General features: G+C 50.9%; 1 protein-coding gene across 1 annotated transcript in view; it reads right to left on the bottom strand.

The window, feature by feature from the left end:
• TMEM116 (transmembrane protein 116) overlaps positions 1-19,394 on the bottom strand; it is an 85,329-nt gene that overhangs the window by 51,246 nt on the left and 14,689 nt on the right. Inside the window, 1 exon segment of the mRNA XM_015413247.1 lies at positions 17,697-17,837. Within this exon segment, the coding sequence (XP_015268733.1) occupies positions 17,697-17,837 (141 nt within the window).

The raw sequence follows: 19,394 nt of genomic DNA, 5'->3' as shown, positions 1-19,394 counted from the left end.
GGGAAGACGCACCCCACGACCCCCCCCCCCCGAAATGACCTCTGGATCCACCCTGGGCAATAACTGAGCCGGGGTGAGAATGTCATCGTGACTGTCCTGCTTGAAACCTCTTGCTCTTGCACTTTACTTGAATGTTGCTGTCAGCTATGCTGCCATGATGTTCATTCTCATGCTCTGTGGGCCAGATGCTGCTTCTTTACTTTTGCTTCTGTTGTTTGTTGTTCAGTCGCACAGTCGACCCCATGGAAATAAATAAAATAAGATACATGTGCTCTTGAGAAATAGTGCAAAACAGGACCGTATGTCTCTCTCCCCCCCGCCACCTTCCTAAATGGTGTCTCTGCCATAACCAACCCCTAACATAACATTTAGCTCCACAAGTACCAGGGTTCAACACCCTGCACAGAAAGATCCCTCATGGCACACAGTCTAAAATAAATTGCTCATAGAGTAGAACATAATGCCTCTTTCACAATATTTTAGCATTGACAAGAAAGCAAAGGAATTAAAATATCTGTTCAAGATGGTTTCAGTCCAAACAGATACCCATTTATAATATGGCCAAGGGGATCTCTCTCCTGCTTTAGATTCATAGCATCCCTTGAGTTTTCCATATCCTTGGCCACATAATTGACCCTCTCCTTCCAAATGTCTTACCAGTTGGCTATCTTACCAGTTAGGTGACCCATCTGCCATTGAATGGAGCCCAGTGTCAGCTATGCTGCCATGATGGGGGGGATTAATTCTCTTCCTCTGTGGGCCAGATGCTGCTTCTTTACTTTTGCTTCTGTACTGCTTGCTTATCAACGACCTTGCAGGTTGCTGGTGTAGTGTCTGGGATGCCTGGAACTGTGGGAGTGCTTTCGGTTCCCTGCTGCGGCCTCTAATGGCCTGGGGACCCTTCTCCCGCATGTGGGAGCCTGGCTAATTGGCTTATGGAAGGGGGGGTGCATACGAATACCCTATATCCCATTATGCTTGTAGGAACGTTGCCATTCTTAACAGTGACTTTGTTACTGCCTCTATAGCTCTGCAATAAAGTATAACCTTTCTGATAAGCGTGTGCTCCGTTGTTGGCTGTGGAACCTGACAGTTGCTTCAGCACTTCAGGACAACTAATATTTAATAGTGATGGTGTTTTTATGAATGATTTTTATTGTATTTATGTATGTACTTTTATGTAAGACATCCTGAGCTGGCCTTGGTGGGAAGGGTGGGTTATAAATCGAATGAATAAATTAAGAAGAAAATAGGGTTGCCAGGTCTGGGTTGGGAATTACCTGGAGATTTTGGAGGTAGGGTCTGGGGAGGGTGAAGTTTTTTTGGGGGGGGGGCTTCCATGGGGTAGAATGCCATAGAGCAGGGGTGTCGAACTCATTTGTTAAGAGGGCCGGATTGGACATAAATGATACCTTGTTGGGCCGGGCCATGTGTGTCATAAAATGTAACGCCAGGTAGTGGAGATACAAACTTCATAAAGGACACAAACACAAAGGGGTTTTTTTTTAACTTAAAATAAACACATGCTTAAAACATTAGCTCTGTAAGCTGCAAACCTACTTTTGATTTATTGACATTCGCCACAGAAATCTCATGCTCAGAGTTCTGAATCTAGGACCCAGGTTAAAACACAAAATGGTGGAGTGACTGAGAGAGTCTGGCGAAGCAAGCTATGCAGCAGCAGCAGCTGCAGAACTGGAAGCAGGAGACGGCCAGTTCCACTGCGGGCCTGATGGAAACCTTTCGGGGGCCTGATCCGGCCCCTGGGCCACATGTTTGACACCCCTGCCATAGAGTCCACCTTCCAAAGTGGTCGTTTCCTCCATGGGAACCAAGTTCTGATGCCTGGAGATCGGTTGTAATCCCAGGAGATCTCCAGCCACCGCCTAGAGGTTGGCAACCCTACCGAGCAAATGCTGAGTTATAAGAGACAACCATAGTCGCCCAACGGCCGGGCCCCAGGGCTGTGAAATGCAGGAATGACCTTTGAGGAGCCTCCTGGATCCTCGCCTCTTCCCTGCGTGCGGAGAAGGTGGCTCTGGGGCCGGCCCGCCTGGTGTTTTCCTTTCACTTTACATCCCAAAGTAAACAGGAAACCTTTCGAGAGGGCTGGGTCTCGGAAACCAGACCATCTGCTCACAGCCGCCGCCGCAGAAGGGATACTCCGAAAGGGCAACAGAACGCGGCCGGCCCTGCCAGACCTTTGGAAACGGCCGGGCCACCTGAATGCAAGGAAAAGGCGCTGCTTCATTGGCGCCGAGAGTAGCAGCTGAATATGAAGAAGGGAAAGGGGGTGGGCCCCTGAGAATGTGCAGAGTGTGTTTCTCTCGCTGCCAAGTTGGCGCATAGAGGCCACACGGGCGAGGGACTGGTGGGCGGAAGGACTTCCAGATTGGAGGGCTGTTCTGCGTTCATCACAGCACGGCTTTCCTAGAAATTAAGCCCCGATAAGGGTGCGGGAGGCCCCCCAAGTGGTATAAAACTTGGGTTTGGGGGCAGAAAGAGAGTAAGATGCTGAAGGGCCGTGTGTGCATATATACACACAGGGGTCATTTCCTGCAGGAGCGCACAGGAGCGGAGCTCCGGCAGTAAGGAGCCTAGGGGGCGCGCACATGCAACAAGCCCCGCCCCCTGCTCCCAGCAGCCCTCAGTTGGGCCACGAGGAGCAAGAAACAGCCAGGTTCCAGAGCCCCCCTCCCCAGCACGCCTTCAGGCATAAGCTCCCCCTCCTCTGTGAGGGCAGATCTACGCATCCCCCCCCCCAAGCTAGCAATCCAAAACAGTCCAGTGGCACCTTTAAGACCAAGTGGAGCCTGAGCGGTGGGTGTTGTCTTCTGACACACTTCCGGTGATGTCAGGGGGTGTGGCATATGCAAAATAAGTTATGCTAATACACTATGCTAATGAGCTTCTGCACGTCTTTTCCTACGAAATGACCCCCGTATACATATACATACATATGTGTGTGTAAAATGTTTAAAAACACACATACACACACGGGGGGGGGGGAGTTTCCCTAAGGATGGACGATCAGAAGACCCGAGATCAATCCTGTCATCTTCCAGGACGAGCCGAGATAAAGAGGAGAGTCTCCGGCCGTTCCGAGAGCCCCGGTGGTTAATCTTTAGAAAACCTGCTTTGCCACCTTCCAGCGTCCGTCACCCCACTCCGGGTGGCTGACGTTGCTGTTGCCAAACCTTGTCTTGTGACAAGGCATGGCACCCTGACGCCATGCCAAGCCAAATTCCAACTTATCTCAGGAGGAGCAAACAGAGCAGCAAGAGCGGGAGTTCTCACAGCCCACGTCTCCGTGGGTCAGAAGCGCTCGGCTTGCGGGGCCACCTTCTGGGTTAAGATCCCCCGAGGGAGACCCGTTTCGGGTGCCGTCCCGTCAAGGTGTGCAGTCAAGGTGGGTGGAAGGTAGACCCAGAAGCTAATGGGGGCCCCAACTCAGGAACTGCTGGGATTCTTGCCAGGAAACCCGGCCAGGTGGACCTTGGTCTTCTGTTTCTCTGAGAAAGAGCACAAATGCGGCACTGAACTTTAAGCAACGTGACGGTAGAAAGGGCTGTCAAGGGGCTGCCAACGTCTGGCCACAGGTCAAGTCAAGTCAGCCTTTATTGGCATAAAATATCAGTACCCTTTATACATTTTAAAACCAGTCGAAAGCACATATATAAAAATTCTAAAAGAACCTTTGACGCAGCTTTAAGGCCAAGCAGAGAGACTTAGCCACCTTCTCTGTAATGTCCGGGCTGAGATCTCTTAAAAGTCTATGCACCTTAAATGCATCAAAACAAGCACCCATACTGGTTAAAAGAGATTGTAAATATGTGATCCTTAGGTCCATGTACAGATTACAATGCAGGAGAACATGAGTGACAGATTCCACGCATTTCTTCCGACATGGGCAGTATCTGGCCAGATGAGAGACCTTGTTGAATCTGCCGAGTAAGATGGCGGACGGCATGGCATTACATCTGGCCAGGGTGAACGCTCTACGTTGTTGAGGGACCTGCAGAGAGGATAGATACGCAGCCGTCGTCCCTGTTGTAAGGGAAATCTCAAAATTCAGAGGAGAGCAGGTTTTATTAGCGAAACGACATAAATTTTGGCGCTCCGAGTCTAACAACCTGTTTTTAATCTGTTGGAATGCAACCGCAAAAGGCCACAAACAGAGGTGGCTTGCCACGGCCTGCTTCCTCGGTGGTTTCCCATCCAAGTACTAATAACACATACTAACTAAACTGTTTAGTTTCTGAGACCTGACGCGATCGGGCTAGCCTGGGTAAGCCATGTCAAGGCATGAGACGTTCGGAGGTGGGTTTGCCACTGCCTCCCTTTGCATAGCAACCTTGGCCTACCTGGGTGGACTCCAGTGTTTCCCTCTAAGCTGAGTTACTGTGAGCCAGCTCACTGTTTTTTAGACTCCGGCTCACACAGTTTTGTCTCCACTCAGGAAGGAGGGATCCAGAGCAGACTAATCTACGGAGTAGCCCAATCGCTCGCTCACCACTTTAATGCCAGTAGCTCATAAAGCAGAATTTTTGCTCACAAGACTCCACAGCTTAGAGGGAGCGTTGGTGGCCTCCCATCCAAATACTTCTTCACCCAAAGAGTGATGAACACATGGAATTCACTGCCACAGAAGGGGGTAGCGGCTACAAGCATGGACGGCTTGAAGAGGGAACTGGATAAACATATGGAGCAGAAGTCCATCAGTGGCTATTAGCCACAAGGTATAGATAGGAACTCACAGGCTGGGGCGGGTGATGCTCTGTATTCTCTTTCTCACAATACAAGAACTCGTGGGCACTCCATGAAACTGCAGAGCGGTCGGGTTAGAACGGATAAAAGGAAGTACTTCTTCACCCAAAGAGTGATTAACACATGGAATTCACTGCCACAGGAAGTGGTGGGTGCTACAAGCATGGACGGCTTCAAAAGGGAATTAGATAAGCATATGGAGCAGAGGTCCATCAGTGGCTATTAGCCACAAGGTATAGCTAGGGGCTCTGGGGCAAGTGATGCTCTGTCTTCTTGGTGCTTGGGGGGGGGTCAACAGTGGGAGGGCTTCTAATGTCCTGGCCCCGCTGCTGGACCTCCTGATGGCACTGGTATTTCTGGCCACTGTGGGATACAGAGTGTTGGACTGGATGGGCCATTGGCCTGATCCAACGTTGACTTCTCTTATGTCCTTATGTTCTTAACCATGTCCGACCCTGCTTAGCTTCCAAGACATGACAAGATCAGGCTTAGTTCCCACTCCTCCACTGGCACTTGGCTGGATAAGAACATAAGAGACGCCAATGTTGGATCAGGCCAAAGGCCCATCCAGTCCAACACTCTGTGTCACACAGTGGCCAGAAATACCAGTGCCATCAGGAGGTCCAGCAGTGGGGCCAGGACATTAGAAGCCCTCCCACTGTTGACCCCCCCCCCAAGCACCAAGAAGACAGAGCATCACTTGCCCCAGAGCCCCTAGCTATACCTTGTGGCTAATAGCCACTGATGGACCTCTGCTCCATATGCTTATCTAATTCCCTTTTGAAGCCGTCCATGCTTGTAGCACCCACCACTTCCTGTGGCAGTGAATTCCATGTGTTAATCACTCTTTGGGTGAAGAAGTACTTCCTTTTATCCGTTCTAACCCGACCGCTCAGCAATTTCATGGAGTGCCCACGGGTTCTTGTATTGTGAGAAAGGGAGAAAAGTACCTCTTTCTCTACCTGCTCTTTCCCATGCATAATCTTATAAACCTCGATCATGTCACCCCTCAGTCGTCTTTTCTCCAAGCTAAAGAGCCCTAAGCGCTTTAACCTTTCCTCATAGGGAAAGTGTTCCAACCCTTTTATCATTCGAGTTGCCCTTTTCTGCACTTTTTCCAAAGCTATAATATCCTTTTTAAGGTGTGGTGCCCAGAACTGCACACAGTATTCCAAATGAGGTCTCACCATTGATTTATATAGGGGCATTATTATATTGGCTGATCTGTTTTCAATACCCTTCCTAATAATCCCCAGCATAGCATTGGCCTTCTTTATTGCAGTCACACACTGTCTCGACATTTTCAGTGAGTTATCTACTACAACTCCAAGATCTCTCTCTTGATCTGTCTCTGCCAGTTCAGACCCCATCAATGTGTATTTATATTTAGGATTTTTGGCTCCAATGTGCATCACCTTGCACTTGGCCACATTGAACCCCATTTGCCATGTTGACGCCCACTTGCCCATCTTTGACAGATCCCTTTGGAGTGCCTCACAATCCTCACTGGTTTTCACCACCCTGAACAACTTCGTATCATCTGCAAATTTAGCCACTTCACTGCTTACTCCCAACTCCAAATCATTAATGAACAAGTTAAAAAGCAGTGGACCAAGTACTGATCCCTGCGGTACCCCACTGCTTACCCCCCTCCACTGGGAGAACTGCCCATTTATACTCACTCTCTGTTTTCTATTAATTAGCCAGTTTTTGATCCATAAAAGGACTTCTCCTTTTATCCCATGATTTTTGAGCTTACTTAGGAGCCTTTGATGACCTTGAGCAAGCTGTAGTTCTGACAAGAGCTGTCCTTGAAAAAGGGCCGTTTCTGTCAAGAGCTCTCTCAGCCCCGCCTACCTCACAGGGTGTCTGTTGTGGGGAGGGGAAGGGAAAGGAGAACGTAAGCCGCTCTGAGACTCCCTTGGGTAGTGAAGGGCGGGGTATAAATCCAATCTCTTCTCTTCTTCTCTTCTTAACTGGCCAAGTTGCACTGCACTGTCAAATCTGACATACACAAGGATTCTAATAAAAGTGGGGGGGGGGATAGTCCATGCAAGACTGAAGTCAAGCCTCACTGTTACGGGATTCTCAGGGGAGGGGCTGGGGCTCGGCTACGAAGCACAATCTTTGTGCATATTTTGTTCTTGCTCCGGCGTGCAGTGTGCAGCCAGAGAGTGATGAACACATGGAATTCACTGCCACAGGAGGTGGTGGCGGCTACAAGCATGGATAGCTTCAAGAGGGAATTGGATAAGCATACGGAGCAGAGGTCCATCGGTGGCTATTAGCCACAAGGTATAGGTAGGAACTCTCTGTCTGGGGCAAGGGATGCTCTGTATTCTTGGTGCTTGGGGAGAAGGCAAGAGTGGGAGGGCTTCTAGTGTCCTGGCCCCACTGGTGGACCTCCTGATGGCACCTGGTGGTTTTGGCCACTGTGTGACCCAGAGTGTTGGACTGGATGGGCCATTGGCCTGATCCAACACTGGGTTCTCTGATGTTCTTACAGCCTCAGGCAGCAAGCGCTAGGAAAGCCCTTTCTCTGCCGGACTCCGATGGACCGAGAGGCCGACTCAAGGCAACTTCCTCTGTTTTTTTCCCTGGCAGGCTTCTGATGCCACCAACAGCGGTCTGCCGGGCAGAGATTCAGCCTTTCCCCTGGCACAGAGACGAAGTGCTAATTCCAGTTCTTGCGTGTCCTGCCAAGGCTTGGAGGCCACGATGGGCAGAAGAACGGGGTCAAGGCGAGGGCTTTCCGTTGTGCCGAAGGCCGCCTGCCGCAGCAGGTGCAGCTACAGGGCTTCAAAGAAAGGAACAGAGAACCCAGGCCTGCCTCATCACCCAGAGAAACTTCTACAACTCCATCAGAGATCCCAACGCATTCACCTTGGCGTCCATCAAAAGCAAGCTGAACAAGAACGGTTCTCGCTCATTCCGGAAGCTCACAGCGGATGCTTCTTTAGACAAATACTGCTGATTTATTAAAAAGTTCAGTTTGGGTTACTGCAATCCAAGATCAGCTCAAAAGGTACCAATAAAAACGATAAAAACTGCCACATACAATAAGGACGTACAGGTGCCATTTGAATCCAACGTTTCAAAATTCTGACATTTCACAATCGAGCGGGTCAGTCATTTGAAGACTCAGCCATCTGCTTCTGTACTGTGCATTTTTGTTGTTGTTCAGTCGCACAGTTGAGTCTGACTCTTTGCGACCCCATGGACCAAATCACGCCAGGCCTTCCTGTCTTCTGCCGTCCTCTGAAGTTGGCTCAACTTCATGTTCGTTGCATCCATGACACTGTCTAACCAATCTCATCCTTTGCCGTCCCCGTCTTCTTTGACCTTCAGTCTTTCCCAGCATCAGGGTCTTCTCCAGTGAGTGCTCTCTTCTCATTGGGTGGCCAAAGTATTTGAGCTTCAGTTTCATTATCTGGCCTTCCAGGGAACAGTCAGGGTTTATTTCTTTGTGGACTGACTGATCTGATCTCCTGGCAGTCCAAGGAACTCTCAAGAGTCTTCTCCAGCACCATAGTTCAAAAGCATCTGTTCTTCGGCGCTCGGCCTTCCTTATAGTCCAACTCTCGCAGCCATACATGACTACAGGGAATACCATTGCTTTGACCATGCGGACTTTTGTTGGCAGGGTGATGTCTCTACTTTTTATCATACCGTGCATGCCACTATGCAAAATTTTGTTACATCAAGAATAATTTCTGTAGAGGACTTTGAAAGCAGGAAGGAAGTGTAGAACTGCTCTGATCCTCCAGGGGAATTTATGAACATTGGGAAGGTCTATCATTAATAGTAGCGAGTCACGACAGTATAATGACGTGTGATCAACTATCTCAACCTTTCCTTTTCGACAAGGGCGGGCCCATCGGGAACAAGTAATGAGAAGACACCTGCCTTCCAGAAAAGCTGAGGGCGAGGCATTGAAATGTGCCAAAGTCAAGATTCTCTGATATTTACGAATCTCTAAGGCAATTTACGATGGTCTGCTGGCAAAAAAATCCTTAGTCTGGTGTGTTGAAGTAGGGTCCCGCTGCAAGCAGGTCCTGTCGGACTGCAGGTCCAGGTCCAGGTCCAGTGTCCCCTCTAAGCTGAGTTGGTGTGAGCTAGCTCACAGTTTTTTAGCCTCCAGCTCATCCATTTTTGTCTTAGCTCAGGAAGGATGGCTCCAGAGCAAACTAATTTATGCAGCAGCCAGATCGCTCACTCACAACTTTAATGCCGGTAGTTCACCAAGTAGAATTTTTGCTCCCACAGCTTGGAGGACACATTGGCCAGGTCCCAGTACCATTGCTTAGTACCATTTCTTTGGCTTTCTGGAAGCCTACATGTGACAAGGCTGGGGGGGGGGGCGGAATCAAAATGTTTATATAACCCACCTTACTCCCCCAAAAAGGTACTCAAAGCTTGGTCACCTCCCCTTTAAACTCTGGACTTGGTTCAAGTCGCAGTAGCTAAAGGAAGATTCATTTTCTTTTCAGGACCTCTTGGGCATTCTAAGTATGAGAGTGATCTTGAAAAAATGCACCCCCGGGGGGGGGGGATCTCAGTCAAAGTGAGCTACACGGGTCAGCTTTGATGGGGGGAGGGTGCCTTCCGGACATTCCTCCCTGATGGCTTTGTACTGGAATGTCTCCTGTTCTAGTTTGGTGCAGTGGTTAAGTGCGCGGACTCTAATCTGGGAGAACTGGGTTCGATTCCCCACTCCTCCACTCACAGCTGCTGGATGACCTTGGGCAAGCCGTAGTTCTGATAAGAGCTGTCCTTGAAAAAGAGCAGTTTCTGTCAAGAGCTCTCTCAGCTCCACCGACCTCACAGGGTGTCTGTTGTGGGGAGGGGAAGACTCCTCTGGGTAGTGAAGGGTGGGGTATAAATCCAATCTCTTCTTCTTCTTCAATTTAAAAGCCTGCTTTAAACAAAAAACCTTAGGTTCCCCCCCCATGGGGGGGGACACCCTGGCTCCACCCTGGCTATTGCCCGGTTTCCAGCTTGGTAAGCCAGGATCAGGCCCGCAGCAAGCCACTGAGAGAACAGCAGGACAATTGCAATACACTGCTGAGCATTTCTGCAGATCTTTCAGTATCTGCCATGAGCATCATCTCTGCAGCCCTGTATCTAACCACGTGTGTATGGAAGACGTGGAGAGTCTTCCGAGGTTCCACCGATTCCTATGGCCCCTCATTCCTGGGGTTACTGCTGTGTGTGGGGGGGAGTGAAATCACACACCCCCTTCTCTCACTGGAGTGGTTCTTGTGGAATGCCAAAGAGGAGAGCCAGTTTGGTGTAGTGGTAAAGTGCGCGGACTCTAATCTGGGAGAACCGTGTTTGATTCCCCACTCCTCCACTCGCAGCTGCTGGATGACCTTGGGCAAGCCGTAGTTCTGATAAGAGCTGTTCTTGAAAAAGAGCAGTTTCTGTCAGAGCTCTCAGCCCCACCTACCTCCCAGGGTGTCTGTTGTGGGGAAGGAGTTTGTAAGCTGCTCTGAGACTCCCTTGGGTAGTGAAGGGCGGGGTATAAAACCAATCTCCTCCTCCTCCTCTTCTTCTTCTATTGGTGTAGTGGTTTGGTGTCCATCACAAGTAGTTTGGGTCCGTCACAAGAGTTTCAGTGGATGTATTAATTGATTTAGCACTATACAAAACTGTGGTTAAGTGCACAGACTCTAATCTGGGAGAACCGGGTTTGATTCCCCACTCCTCCACTTGCACCTGCTGGATGACCTTGGGCAAGCCACAGTTCTGATAAGAGCTGTCCTTGAAAAAGAGCAGTCTCTGTCAGAGCTCTCTCAGCCCCACCTACCTCACAGGGTGTCTGTTGTGGGGAGGGGAAGGGACAGGAGTTTGTAAGCCGCTCTGAGACTCCTTCGGATAGTGAAGGGCAAAGGGGTATAGATCCAATCTCTTCTTCTCTTCTTCTTATACCTCCCACCCTCCCCTCCCTGATCTGCCCAGGAGCGCAAAGGGGCTGGAATGGAGAGGAACATGGACCAATTAGGGGTCCCGGCAAACGGGGTTGGCTACAGGCCCCTCTCTTACCCTTCCCAGATTGCAGGAGGGGGGCCGCCAGAGGGTGGTCTGCTCTAAGCCCAGCTGTGAGCGAGCTCGAAGCTGAGAAGAGTCTCATCTGGAGCACTCCCAGACTTCCAGCCGCACCACCATCGGTGGATGCTTCCCTCTCACTCCTGTTGCTGCTATGATGCTAAAGGAAGAGGAGCCCTGCTAAGGGGAAAGAACCAGCATCCTTAACTAGTTGCATCCCAGGGATTTGATGGGACCATATTCCAGTGGAGTGAGATCAAGGTGGGTAGCCATATTCGTCTGTCTGTAGCAGCAGCAGGAAGAGATTGGATTTATACCCCACCCTTCACTTAGAGTCTCAGAGAAGCTTACAATCTCCTTTCCCTTCCCCTCCCCACAACAGACACCCTGTGAGGCAGGTGGGGTTGAGAGAACTCTGCCTGAGAATGCCCTTGAGTGAACAGGTCCAAGACAATTCGTGACTGACCCAAGGTCACCCAACTGGCTGCATATGGAGGAGTGGGGAATCAAACCTGGTTCTCCCAGATTAGAGTCCGCGCACTTTAACCACTACACCAAACTGGCTCTCAGAAGAAGAAGAAATTGGATTTATACCCTGCCCTTCACTACCCAAAGGTGTCTCAGAGCAGCTTACAAACTCCCCACAACAGACACCCTGTGAGGTAGGTGGGGCTGAGAGCGCTCTTGATAGAAACCGCTCTTTTTCAAGAACAGCTCTTATCAGAACCATGGTTTGCCCAAGGTCATCCAGCCAAGGTGCAAGTGGAGGAGTGGGGAATCAAACCCGGTTCTCCCAGATTAGAGTCCGCGCACTTTAACCACTACACCAAACTGGCCCTCAGAAAAGAGCAAGCGTCCAGGGGTACCTTAAAGACTAACCAAATTGGTGGCAGGGTCGGAGCTTTCGTGAGTCACCTCTCACGTCTTCAGGTACAGCTAGAAGGCGAGTCCCTCTGTCCTTATGTCTTTCCCATCCTGTGCACAGCTAAATGTGGAGCCTTCCATAGAGACAGATCACTCTTCTCTCCAAGATAATGAGGACAGACGGACTCCCCTTCTAGCTGTACCTGAAGAAGGGAGTGGTGACTCACAAAAGCTTCTCCCCTGCCACAAATCTGGTTAGTCTTTAAGGTGCTCCTGGACTCTTGCTCTTTGCTGCATATTCCAGTGGGGGACATAATAAAAAGCAGAGGTCGTTTCATAGAAAAAGAGCTAGGGGGACTCATTAGCATAACTCATTAGCATATGCCACACCCCCTGACATCACCGGAAGTGTGTCATAAGGCCACACCCCCTGACATCACTGGAAGTGTGTCATAAGGCCACACACCCTGCCCCAACGGTCCTGGCCGCCACCGCCGGCCTTGCAGCTCCACTGCCGAGCCCCATGAGGGGCCCGGCGGTGGACCTGCAAGGCCGGCGGGAGTGCAAGGAAGCCCCGCGAAGGCCCTCCCTGGCCCAAGGCAGGCAGGGGTTGGCGAAAGTAGGGCGGGAAGCGGGGCGGCCGGAAGCGGGGGGCGGGGCTTCGTCATGTGCCCCGCCCCCATACCTCACCCGGGGGAACGGCGATCCCCCCCGAAATGACCTCTGATAAAAAGTGAAGCCTCTGAGCATGTATTGCCTGATTATTTCCCAGCTGGTTTTGTTACATTTGACACCCTGGAGTCAGCTTTTCACAAGAAGAGAAAGTGGAAGTTGAGATCCAGTCCAGGCCCCTGGCCCCCCCCCCCCAACCCCTTTGCATTGCAAGAGAAATGAACGGCTTACTTACTCGAGACAAAATGTGCCCTGGACTTTCCCTCCCCCTCCCCTCCCCTCCGCTCTCCTTTCCTTTCCCACCTGCCCTCATCTAACCCACTGCGAGGTGGGTGGGGCAGTCAGAGGGCCATGAAGATCAATGTTTGACTTGCACAGGTAGGGGCACTCTGACGCACACACGCTCTTTTGTCTCCTGCTTGGTTGGCGGTAGTGTACAGCAGCAACACATACCGGTTTATGAGGCCGGTTAGAGGCGTTCGACAGCTGCCACCCAAGCAGCCGATGCAACGGCAGAATTCAGAGGGCATTTGTTTATTTATTTATTTATTTATTTATTTATTGTTGCATGTCTACCCTGCCCTCCCCGCGAACGGGCTCAGGGCGGCTCACAAAGAAAGGCAACCATGTGCCAATATAAAACATTAAGAACAGAATAAAAACAACCATCATCATTGACAATAATAAAGCGCTCAGCGATGTGCATCATTCAGATCGAATCAAGATGGTGACCTATACAGGGCTCTGTTTGTAGAAAGAGCCCAGCAGGAACTCATTAGCATAATAGGCCACACCCAACAGCAGAAACCTATTCGCATATTAGGCCACACCCCTGACAACACAGCTCGTTAGCACATTAGGCCGCACCCCCATGTTACCAGAAGTGTGGTCATCCAGCCACACTCACCTTTTGCTTGTAATTCTGTTTACCTTGTTTGTTGTCAAAACCCAGAGCTTTTTTGTAGCACGAACTCCTTTTGGGTGTGGCCTATTATGCTAATGAGTTCCTGCTGGGTGTGGCCAACTTGGGAGCCAGCCAGAACTCCGTTCCTGTGCGTTCCTGCCCAAAAATAGCCCTGCCTATAGATAATTACCCAAGAGTTTATTTATTTATCTTTCAACTTATCTTTCAAGAGTTTGATTCAGCGGTACCAATCCATCGTGATACTGTGGCAAGATCTTTATAATGGGCCATCCAATTACCCCGCTGTTACCACAGAATAGTTGGCGGTGGTGGCAGTGGCGGCTCCTAGTTGAAAGCCTGGTGGAAGAGCTCCGTCTTGCAGGCCCTGCGGAACTGTGAGAGGTCCCGCAGGCCCCTGATCTCCTCCGGGAGCTCATTCCACCAGGTAGGAGCCACCACCGAAAAGGCCCTGGCCCTGGTCGCCACAAGCCTGGCCTCCCTGGGGCCTGGGATCACTAATCGATGTTGAGCCCCCGACCGTAGTGCTCTCTGGGGTATGTATGGGGAAAGGTGGTCCCTCGGGTAAGTCGGACCCTGGCCATATAGGGCTTTAGAGGTAAGTACCAGCACCTTGAAGCGGATTCGGAAAGCTATTAGCAGCCAGTGCAGCGCTTTCAGCACAGGACAGCTGTGCTCCCATCTAGGGAGACTCATCAAGAGCCTGTCCGCGGCATTCTGCACTAACTGCAGCTTCCGGATTTGCGACAAAGGCAGCCCCATGTAGAGAGCGTTGCAGTAGTCGAATTTGTCAGATGAAAAGAGAGAGAGAGAGAGAGAGAGAATACCAAAATAACCTGCTCATCAGCTCCAGATGCCTTGCAAGCCATTGCAGATTTCCCACCCGACTCTCACACTGAGGAATGGGCTTCCTGAAGAAGGGAGGGGGACCCCCTCGGCGGAGAACTCTGACAAGTGCTGCAAGGCCTCCCTGGTTGCCAAGGCTTTCGAGGGGGTATGAATGGCAGGTACCTTTTATGGAGGGAGAGGTATCTGGGGAAATTCCATTTAATTTTAATCCGTGATTTTTCAATTGTTATTTGTAAGCTGCCTTGAGCCAATGGGAGAGGCGGGCAGAAATATTTTAACAAATAAATTGCTGACATTCCTTAAAATTAGGATTCCCAGGTGTCCAGTGTTCCCTCTAAGCTGAGTTAGTGCGATCCAATTCACAGTTCTTTAGCCTCCGGCTCTCACACTTTTGTCTTAGCTCAGGAAGGATGGCTCCAGAGCCAACTAATTTATGCAGGAGCCAGTGTTCCCTCTAAGCTGAGTTAGTGTGAGCTAGCTCAGTTTTTTAGCCTCCGGCTCATACATTTTTGCCTTCGCTCAGGAAGGAGGGCTCCAGAGCCAACTAACTTATGCAGGAGCCAGTGTTCCTTCTAAGCTGAGTTAGTGTGAGCTAGCTCACAGTTTTTAGCCTCTGGCTCACACATTTTTGTCCTAGCTCAGAAAGGAGGGCTCCCGAGCAAACTAATTTGTGCAGCAGCCAAATGGCTGGCTCACAGCTTTAATGCCGGTAGCTCACAAGGTAGAATTTTTGCTCACAGGACTCCACAGCTTAGAGGGAGCGTTGTAGGTGTGTCACCCTTTTTTTCCGGCCAACAGATGGGGGATGGGAGCCACAGGGTTGCCGGATCCAGGTTGGGAAACTCCTGGAGATTTGGGGTTGGGGCCTGGGGAGGGCGGGGACCCCAGTGGGGTACCATGCCTTTGGCCCACTCTCCATCTAGCATTCGCTCCGCTGTTTTACCAAACCCACGTTGGAACGGAAATTCCCCTCTACATTGCATGCCACTTTCACTTTCTTTGATTGGCAGATTTAATGGTACCCTCCACACTGCACTTTGATCGGTTTTAGGGTACTGTCTGGATAGATTTATGGCTCTTCCAGTGTGACTCTGCAGTCCGTATGGCGTGGGCACTCTCATTTTTGTCACTCATTTGTCCCTATTGCTTTGGGTCCCGTCCCCCCTTTTCCACGTGTTTTGCTCCCTCTGGGACTACTAGAGAGAGCAAAACACATTGGGGGGAGGGAACCCTGAAGCGATAGCCAGTCGAATCCGACTCTAGGGTTGTGGTGCTCATCTCCGTTTCCAAGCCGAAGAGCCAGCGCTGTCCGAAGACGTTTCTGTGGCCATGTGGCCGGCATGACTAAACACCAAGGCGCATGGAACGCTGTTCCCTTCCCACCAAAGTGGTACCTATTTATCTACTTGCAATTTGTCATGTGGCACACTCGGGTCTCGAACTGCTGAACTAGCGACCTTCCACAGCGTGCAGTTCAGCACCTTAACCACTTGAGCAACCGCAGCTTCAAGGGACAAACGAGTGATTAAAATCAGAATGCGGAAGAGGCCTGAACGTGGTTTTGAGCCACCCTCCACAGCATCCGTTTTCTCCAGGGGAACTGATCTCTGTGGTCTGGAAATTCCCCTGTAACTCCGAGGGATCCCCAGGTCCCACCAGGAGGCTGGCATCCCTAACAGGTCCCTTGGAAAGCACAGGAAGATTGAAAAGGGATGCTCAGCAAACCTTCCTGCATGGCCAACTGATTCCAAAAACATGATTTAGAACTCCCTCCCAGCGTGCGTGCCCCCAGCGATGGGGAGGGGATTGTCTCCCCCCCCCCCCCCCCGTCTCCTTCCCTCTCCGTTGCTGGCAGGTGCACAAAACTCCTTCCAACCCCCTAAAGCTTGGCCTGCAGAGAAGCCTGGCTCTCTGGCTCGGGGCTCTGACTCCCCTAACCCCAGAGGTGGGCACAGGAGAAGGGGCTGGCTGTGACGACTGTCCCCCCCAACCCCCTAATATAACCCCCCTTCCTCAAAGTATTTCCTGGTGCAACCAAATAGTTATTGATTGATTTGATTTTTACCCCGCCCTCCCCGCCGAGGCAGGCTCACGGCGGCTTACGTAAGAAACAGTAGGTAAAACAACAGTATAAATGTCAAGATAAAATACACAACATAGTAATTAAAACCATTAACATAATGATGGCGGTACAGCTATGATAAAGTGCTTGTAAAGACGTACAACCAGCGGTGAGATCCACTATCGGCGGGCCCAAGCTGGAAATGGTATTGACACAGGCAGGGGTCATTTCATAGAAAAAGAAGTGCAGGGGCTCATTAGCATAACTTATTAGCATAACTTATTTGCATATGCCACGCCCCCTGACCCACCCACCACTCAGGCTCCACTGGACTGTTTTGGATTTCTAGCTATTGGGGCACAGGAACGTGCAGATCTGCCCTCACAGAGGGGGGAGAGCTTGTACCTGAAGGGGGGCGGGGGGGGGGGGGGCTCTGCAACTTACTTGGCTGCTTCTTGCTCCTCGTGGCCCGACTGAGGGCTGCTGGGAGCAGGGGGCGGGGCTTGTTGCATGTGCCCGCCCCCTGGGCTCCTTACTGCCGGAGCTCCGCTCCTGTGCGCTCCCGCAGGAAATGACCCCTGGACACAGGGCATAGATGGTGAAATACAGCTCCTTACCTAAATGCTTGGCCGAAGAGCTCCGTTTTTGTGGCCCTGCGGAACTGTGCAAGGTCCCGCAGGGCCCTGATCTCTTCCGGAAGCTCATTCCACCAAGCTGGAACGGCCACAGACAAAGCCCTGGTCCTCGTTGATGTCAGCCTGGCGTCCCTAAGGCCAGGGAGGGCCAGGCGATTTCGCGACCCTGACCGTAGTGCTCTCTGGGGAACATGTGGGGAAAGGCGGTCCTTCAGGTAGGTAGGACCCTGACCACATACGCACATAATTCAGAGACAAATCAAACCACCACAACAAAGAAGCTGTTTCATTACTGCCACCAGTGTTCCCTCTAAGCTGAGTTAGTGCGAGCTAGCTCACAGTTTTTTAGCCTCCGGCTCACAGTTTTTTGTCTGAGCTCAGGGAGGTTGGCTCCAGAGCAAACTAATTTATGCAGTGGCCAAATTGCTTGCAGACAACTTTAAGGTCAGGAGCTCACAAAGTGGAATTTTTGCTGACAAGACTCCACAGCTTTAGAGGGAACATTGAGTGCCACTGACCCAAACCCCTAGTTTCGGCGTGGGCAGACCAAATTCCTAGGGCTGCCAGCTCCAGACTGGGAAATTCCTGGAGATTCAGGGGGCGGGACATGTAAAAGGCGGGGTCTGAGGAAGAGAAGGACCTCATCAGGGTATCATGCCAAACAGTCCGTGCGCCAAAACGCTCATTTTCTTCAGGGGAACTGATCTCGCCTGGAGATCAGTTGTAATTCCTGGAGATCTCCAAGCCCCACCTGGAGTCGGTAACCCTAGTTTTCACCCCTGTCCAGCTGGCCCCCAAAGCAGCTGCCTACCTCCCTGGAGAATGTGGCATATTATCCAACCGTTCACGGCAAGGCCAAGGGCCACGGCTGCCTCACCTGTCCAGTGGCTTGAAGGTTATAGCAGGCGGCTTCCTGGTCTGGCGTCTCGGTGGTCATGTTGCTGTAGAGGAGAGCCCCTGTGAGCCAGCACATCCCCAGGCAGAGGTCAGAGATGCTCAGGTAGAAGAGGGGCCGCACCTGCGGAAGAGCCAGAGAGCAACTGGTTACGCGTCTGCCAAGCAGGGCTCAGCCCCTGCATCTATTGCCCAAACCTGAGTCAGCCCCAGGGTAATTGAACTGTTTCTAAATGAGGAGAAACACCTAATATTTGATGAGAAACACCTTTCACCTTTCACAGTGCCGCAGGGCCGTGAAAACGGAGCTTTTTAGGCAGGCGTTCCGTTAGGAGCGGCGTCTTACCAGCAGCGCCCTGAGTGAACTCAGACCCAGCATGACCTAGCGCGGCGGCACCGCTGAATGTGTCCTTAAACTGCACTTTATTGCTATCGCCATCGAAGTTATGTTTTAAATTGATCTGTCTGTGTTTTAAATGATTTATTGTATTTTATCATTTGCAAGTGGTTAAGACGCTGAGCTGCAGGCTGTGGATGGTCGGTAGTTCAGCAGTTCGAGACCCGAGTGTGCCGCATGACGGAGTGAGCTCCCGTCTCTAGTTCCAGCTCCTGCCAGCCTAGCAGTTCGAAAGCAAGACATTGCAAGTAGATAAATAGGGACCGCTTCGGTGGGAAGGGAACAGCGTTCCGTGCGCCTTGGTGTTTAGTCATGCCAGCCACATGACCATGGAAACATCTTCGGACAGCGCTGGCTCTTCGGCTTGGAAACGGAGAGGAGCACCGCAACCCTAGAGTCGGATTCGACTGGCTTTCGAGCAAGGGAACCTTTACTTTTACTTTACCTATCATTTGCAGAATGTATATTGTTAATCAGTTTTGTGGAAGCCGCCCTGAGCCCGCCTTGGCGGGGAGGGCAGGGTAAAAGTTAAAGTAATAAATAAATAAATAAATAAATAAATATTCAAATATCACCCATCCACTGATAACCAGCCACATTTATCTGTATTAACCGGGCCAGAAACTCCTAACGGTCAGCGATGACTACCGTTTATATGTTCACAACGTGTTTTAAATTGTATCGTATATGTTTATATTGTGTTTTAGATTTTATGGTATTTACTGAAATTGACGTACTCCGCCCTGAGCCCCTCATGGGACGGGTGGGATATAAATGTGAAAAATAAAAATAAATAAATGAAATAAATCTTTTTGCACGTTTGCACAAACTACTCGAAATATACTGGGTTCGACACGCGACTCGTGATCAGCTCATGCTTTAGTGTGGATCAGCTCGGACTACAACACAACTCCAGCAGGGCCGAAGCCCTGCTTATAATTCCATCAAACGGCACACCCCAAACACACCCACTCCCAACCAGAGGCTATTACCCACTAATCACATTCCAATAGGTGGCTGTCAGGATCCTCCTGGTCTATTGTGTTTCCCCCCCCCCCAAGCTCACCTTCTGTCTGGCAGCCCTGGATTGCAGTACCAGGGGTCATTTCCTGCAAGAGCGCACAGGAGCAGTAAAGAGCCCAGGGGGCGGGCACATGCAACAAGCCCCACCCCCTGCTCCCAGCAGCCCCAGGCCACGAGGAGCAAGAAGCCTCTTTCTTTCCTTCTTTCTTTCTTTCCCGCCTTCTTTCCTTCTCTCCCTTTCTCTCCTTCTTTCCCTCTTTC

Source organism: Gekko japonicus, unplaced genomic scaffold (genome assembly GCF_001447785.1).
Source record: "Gekko japonicus isolate JY-2015 unplaced genomic scaffold, Gekko_japonicus_V1.1 scaffold10, whole genome shotgun sequence".
In the NCBI taxonomy this organism is placed as follows: domain Eukaryota; kingdom Metazoa; phylum Chordata; class Lepidosauria; order Squamata; family Gekkonidae; genus Gekko; species Gekko japonicus.
Note: the sequence above shows the minus strand (reverse complement) of the source record. Positions and strands in the feature narration are given on the sequence as shown.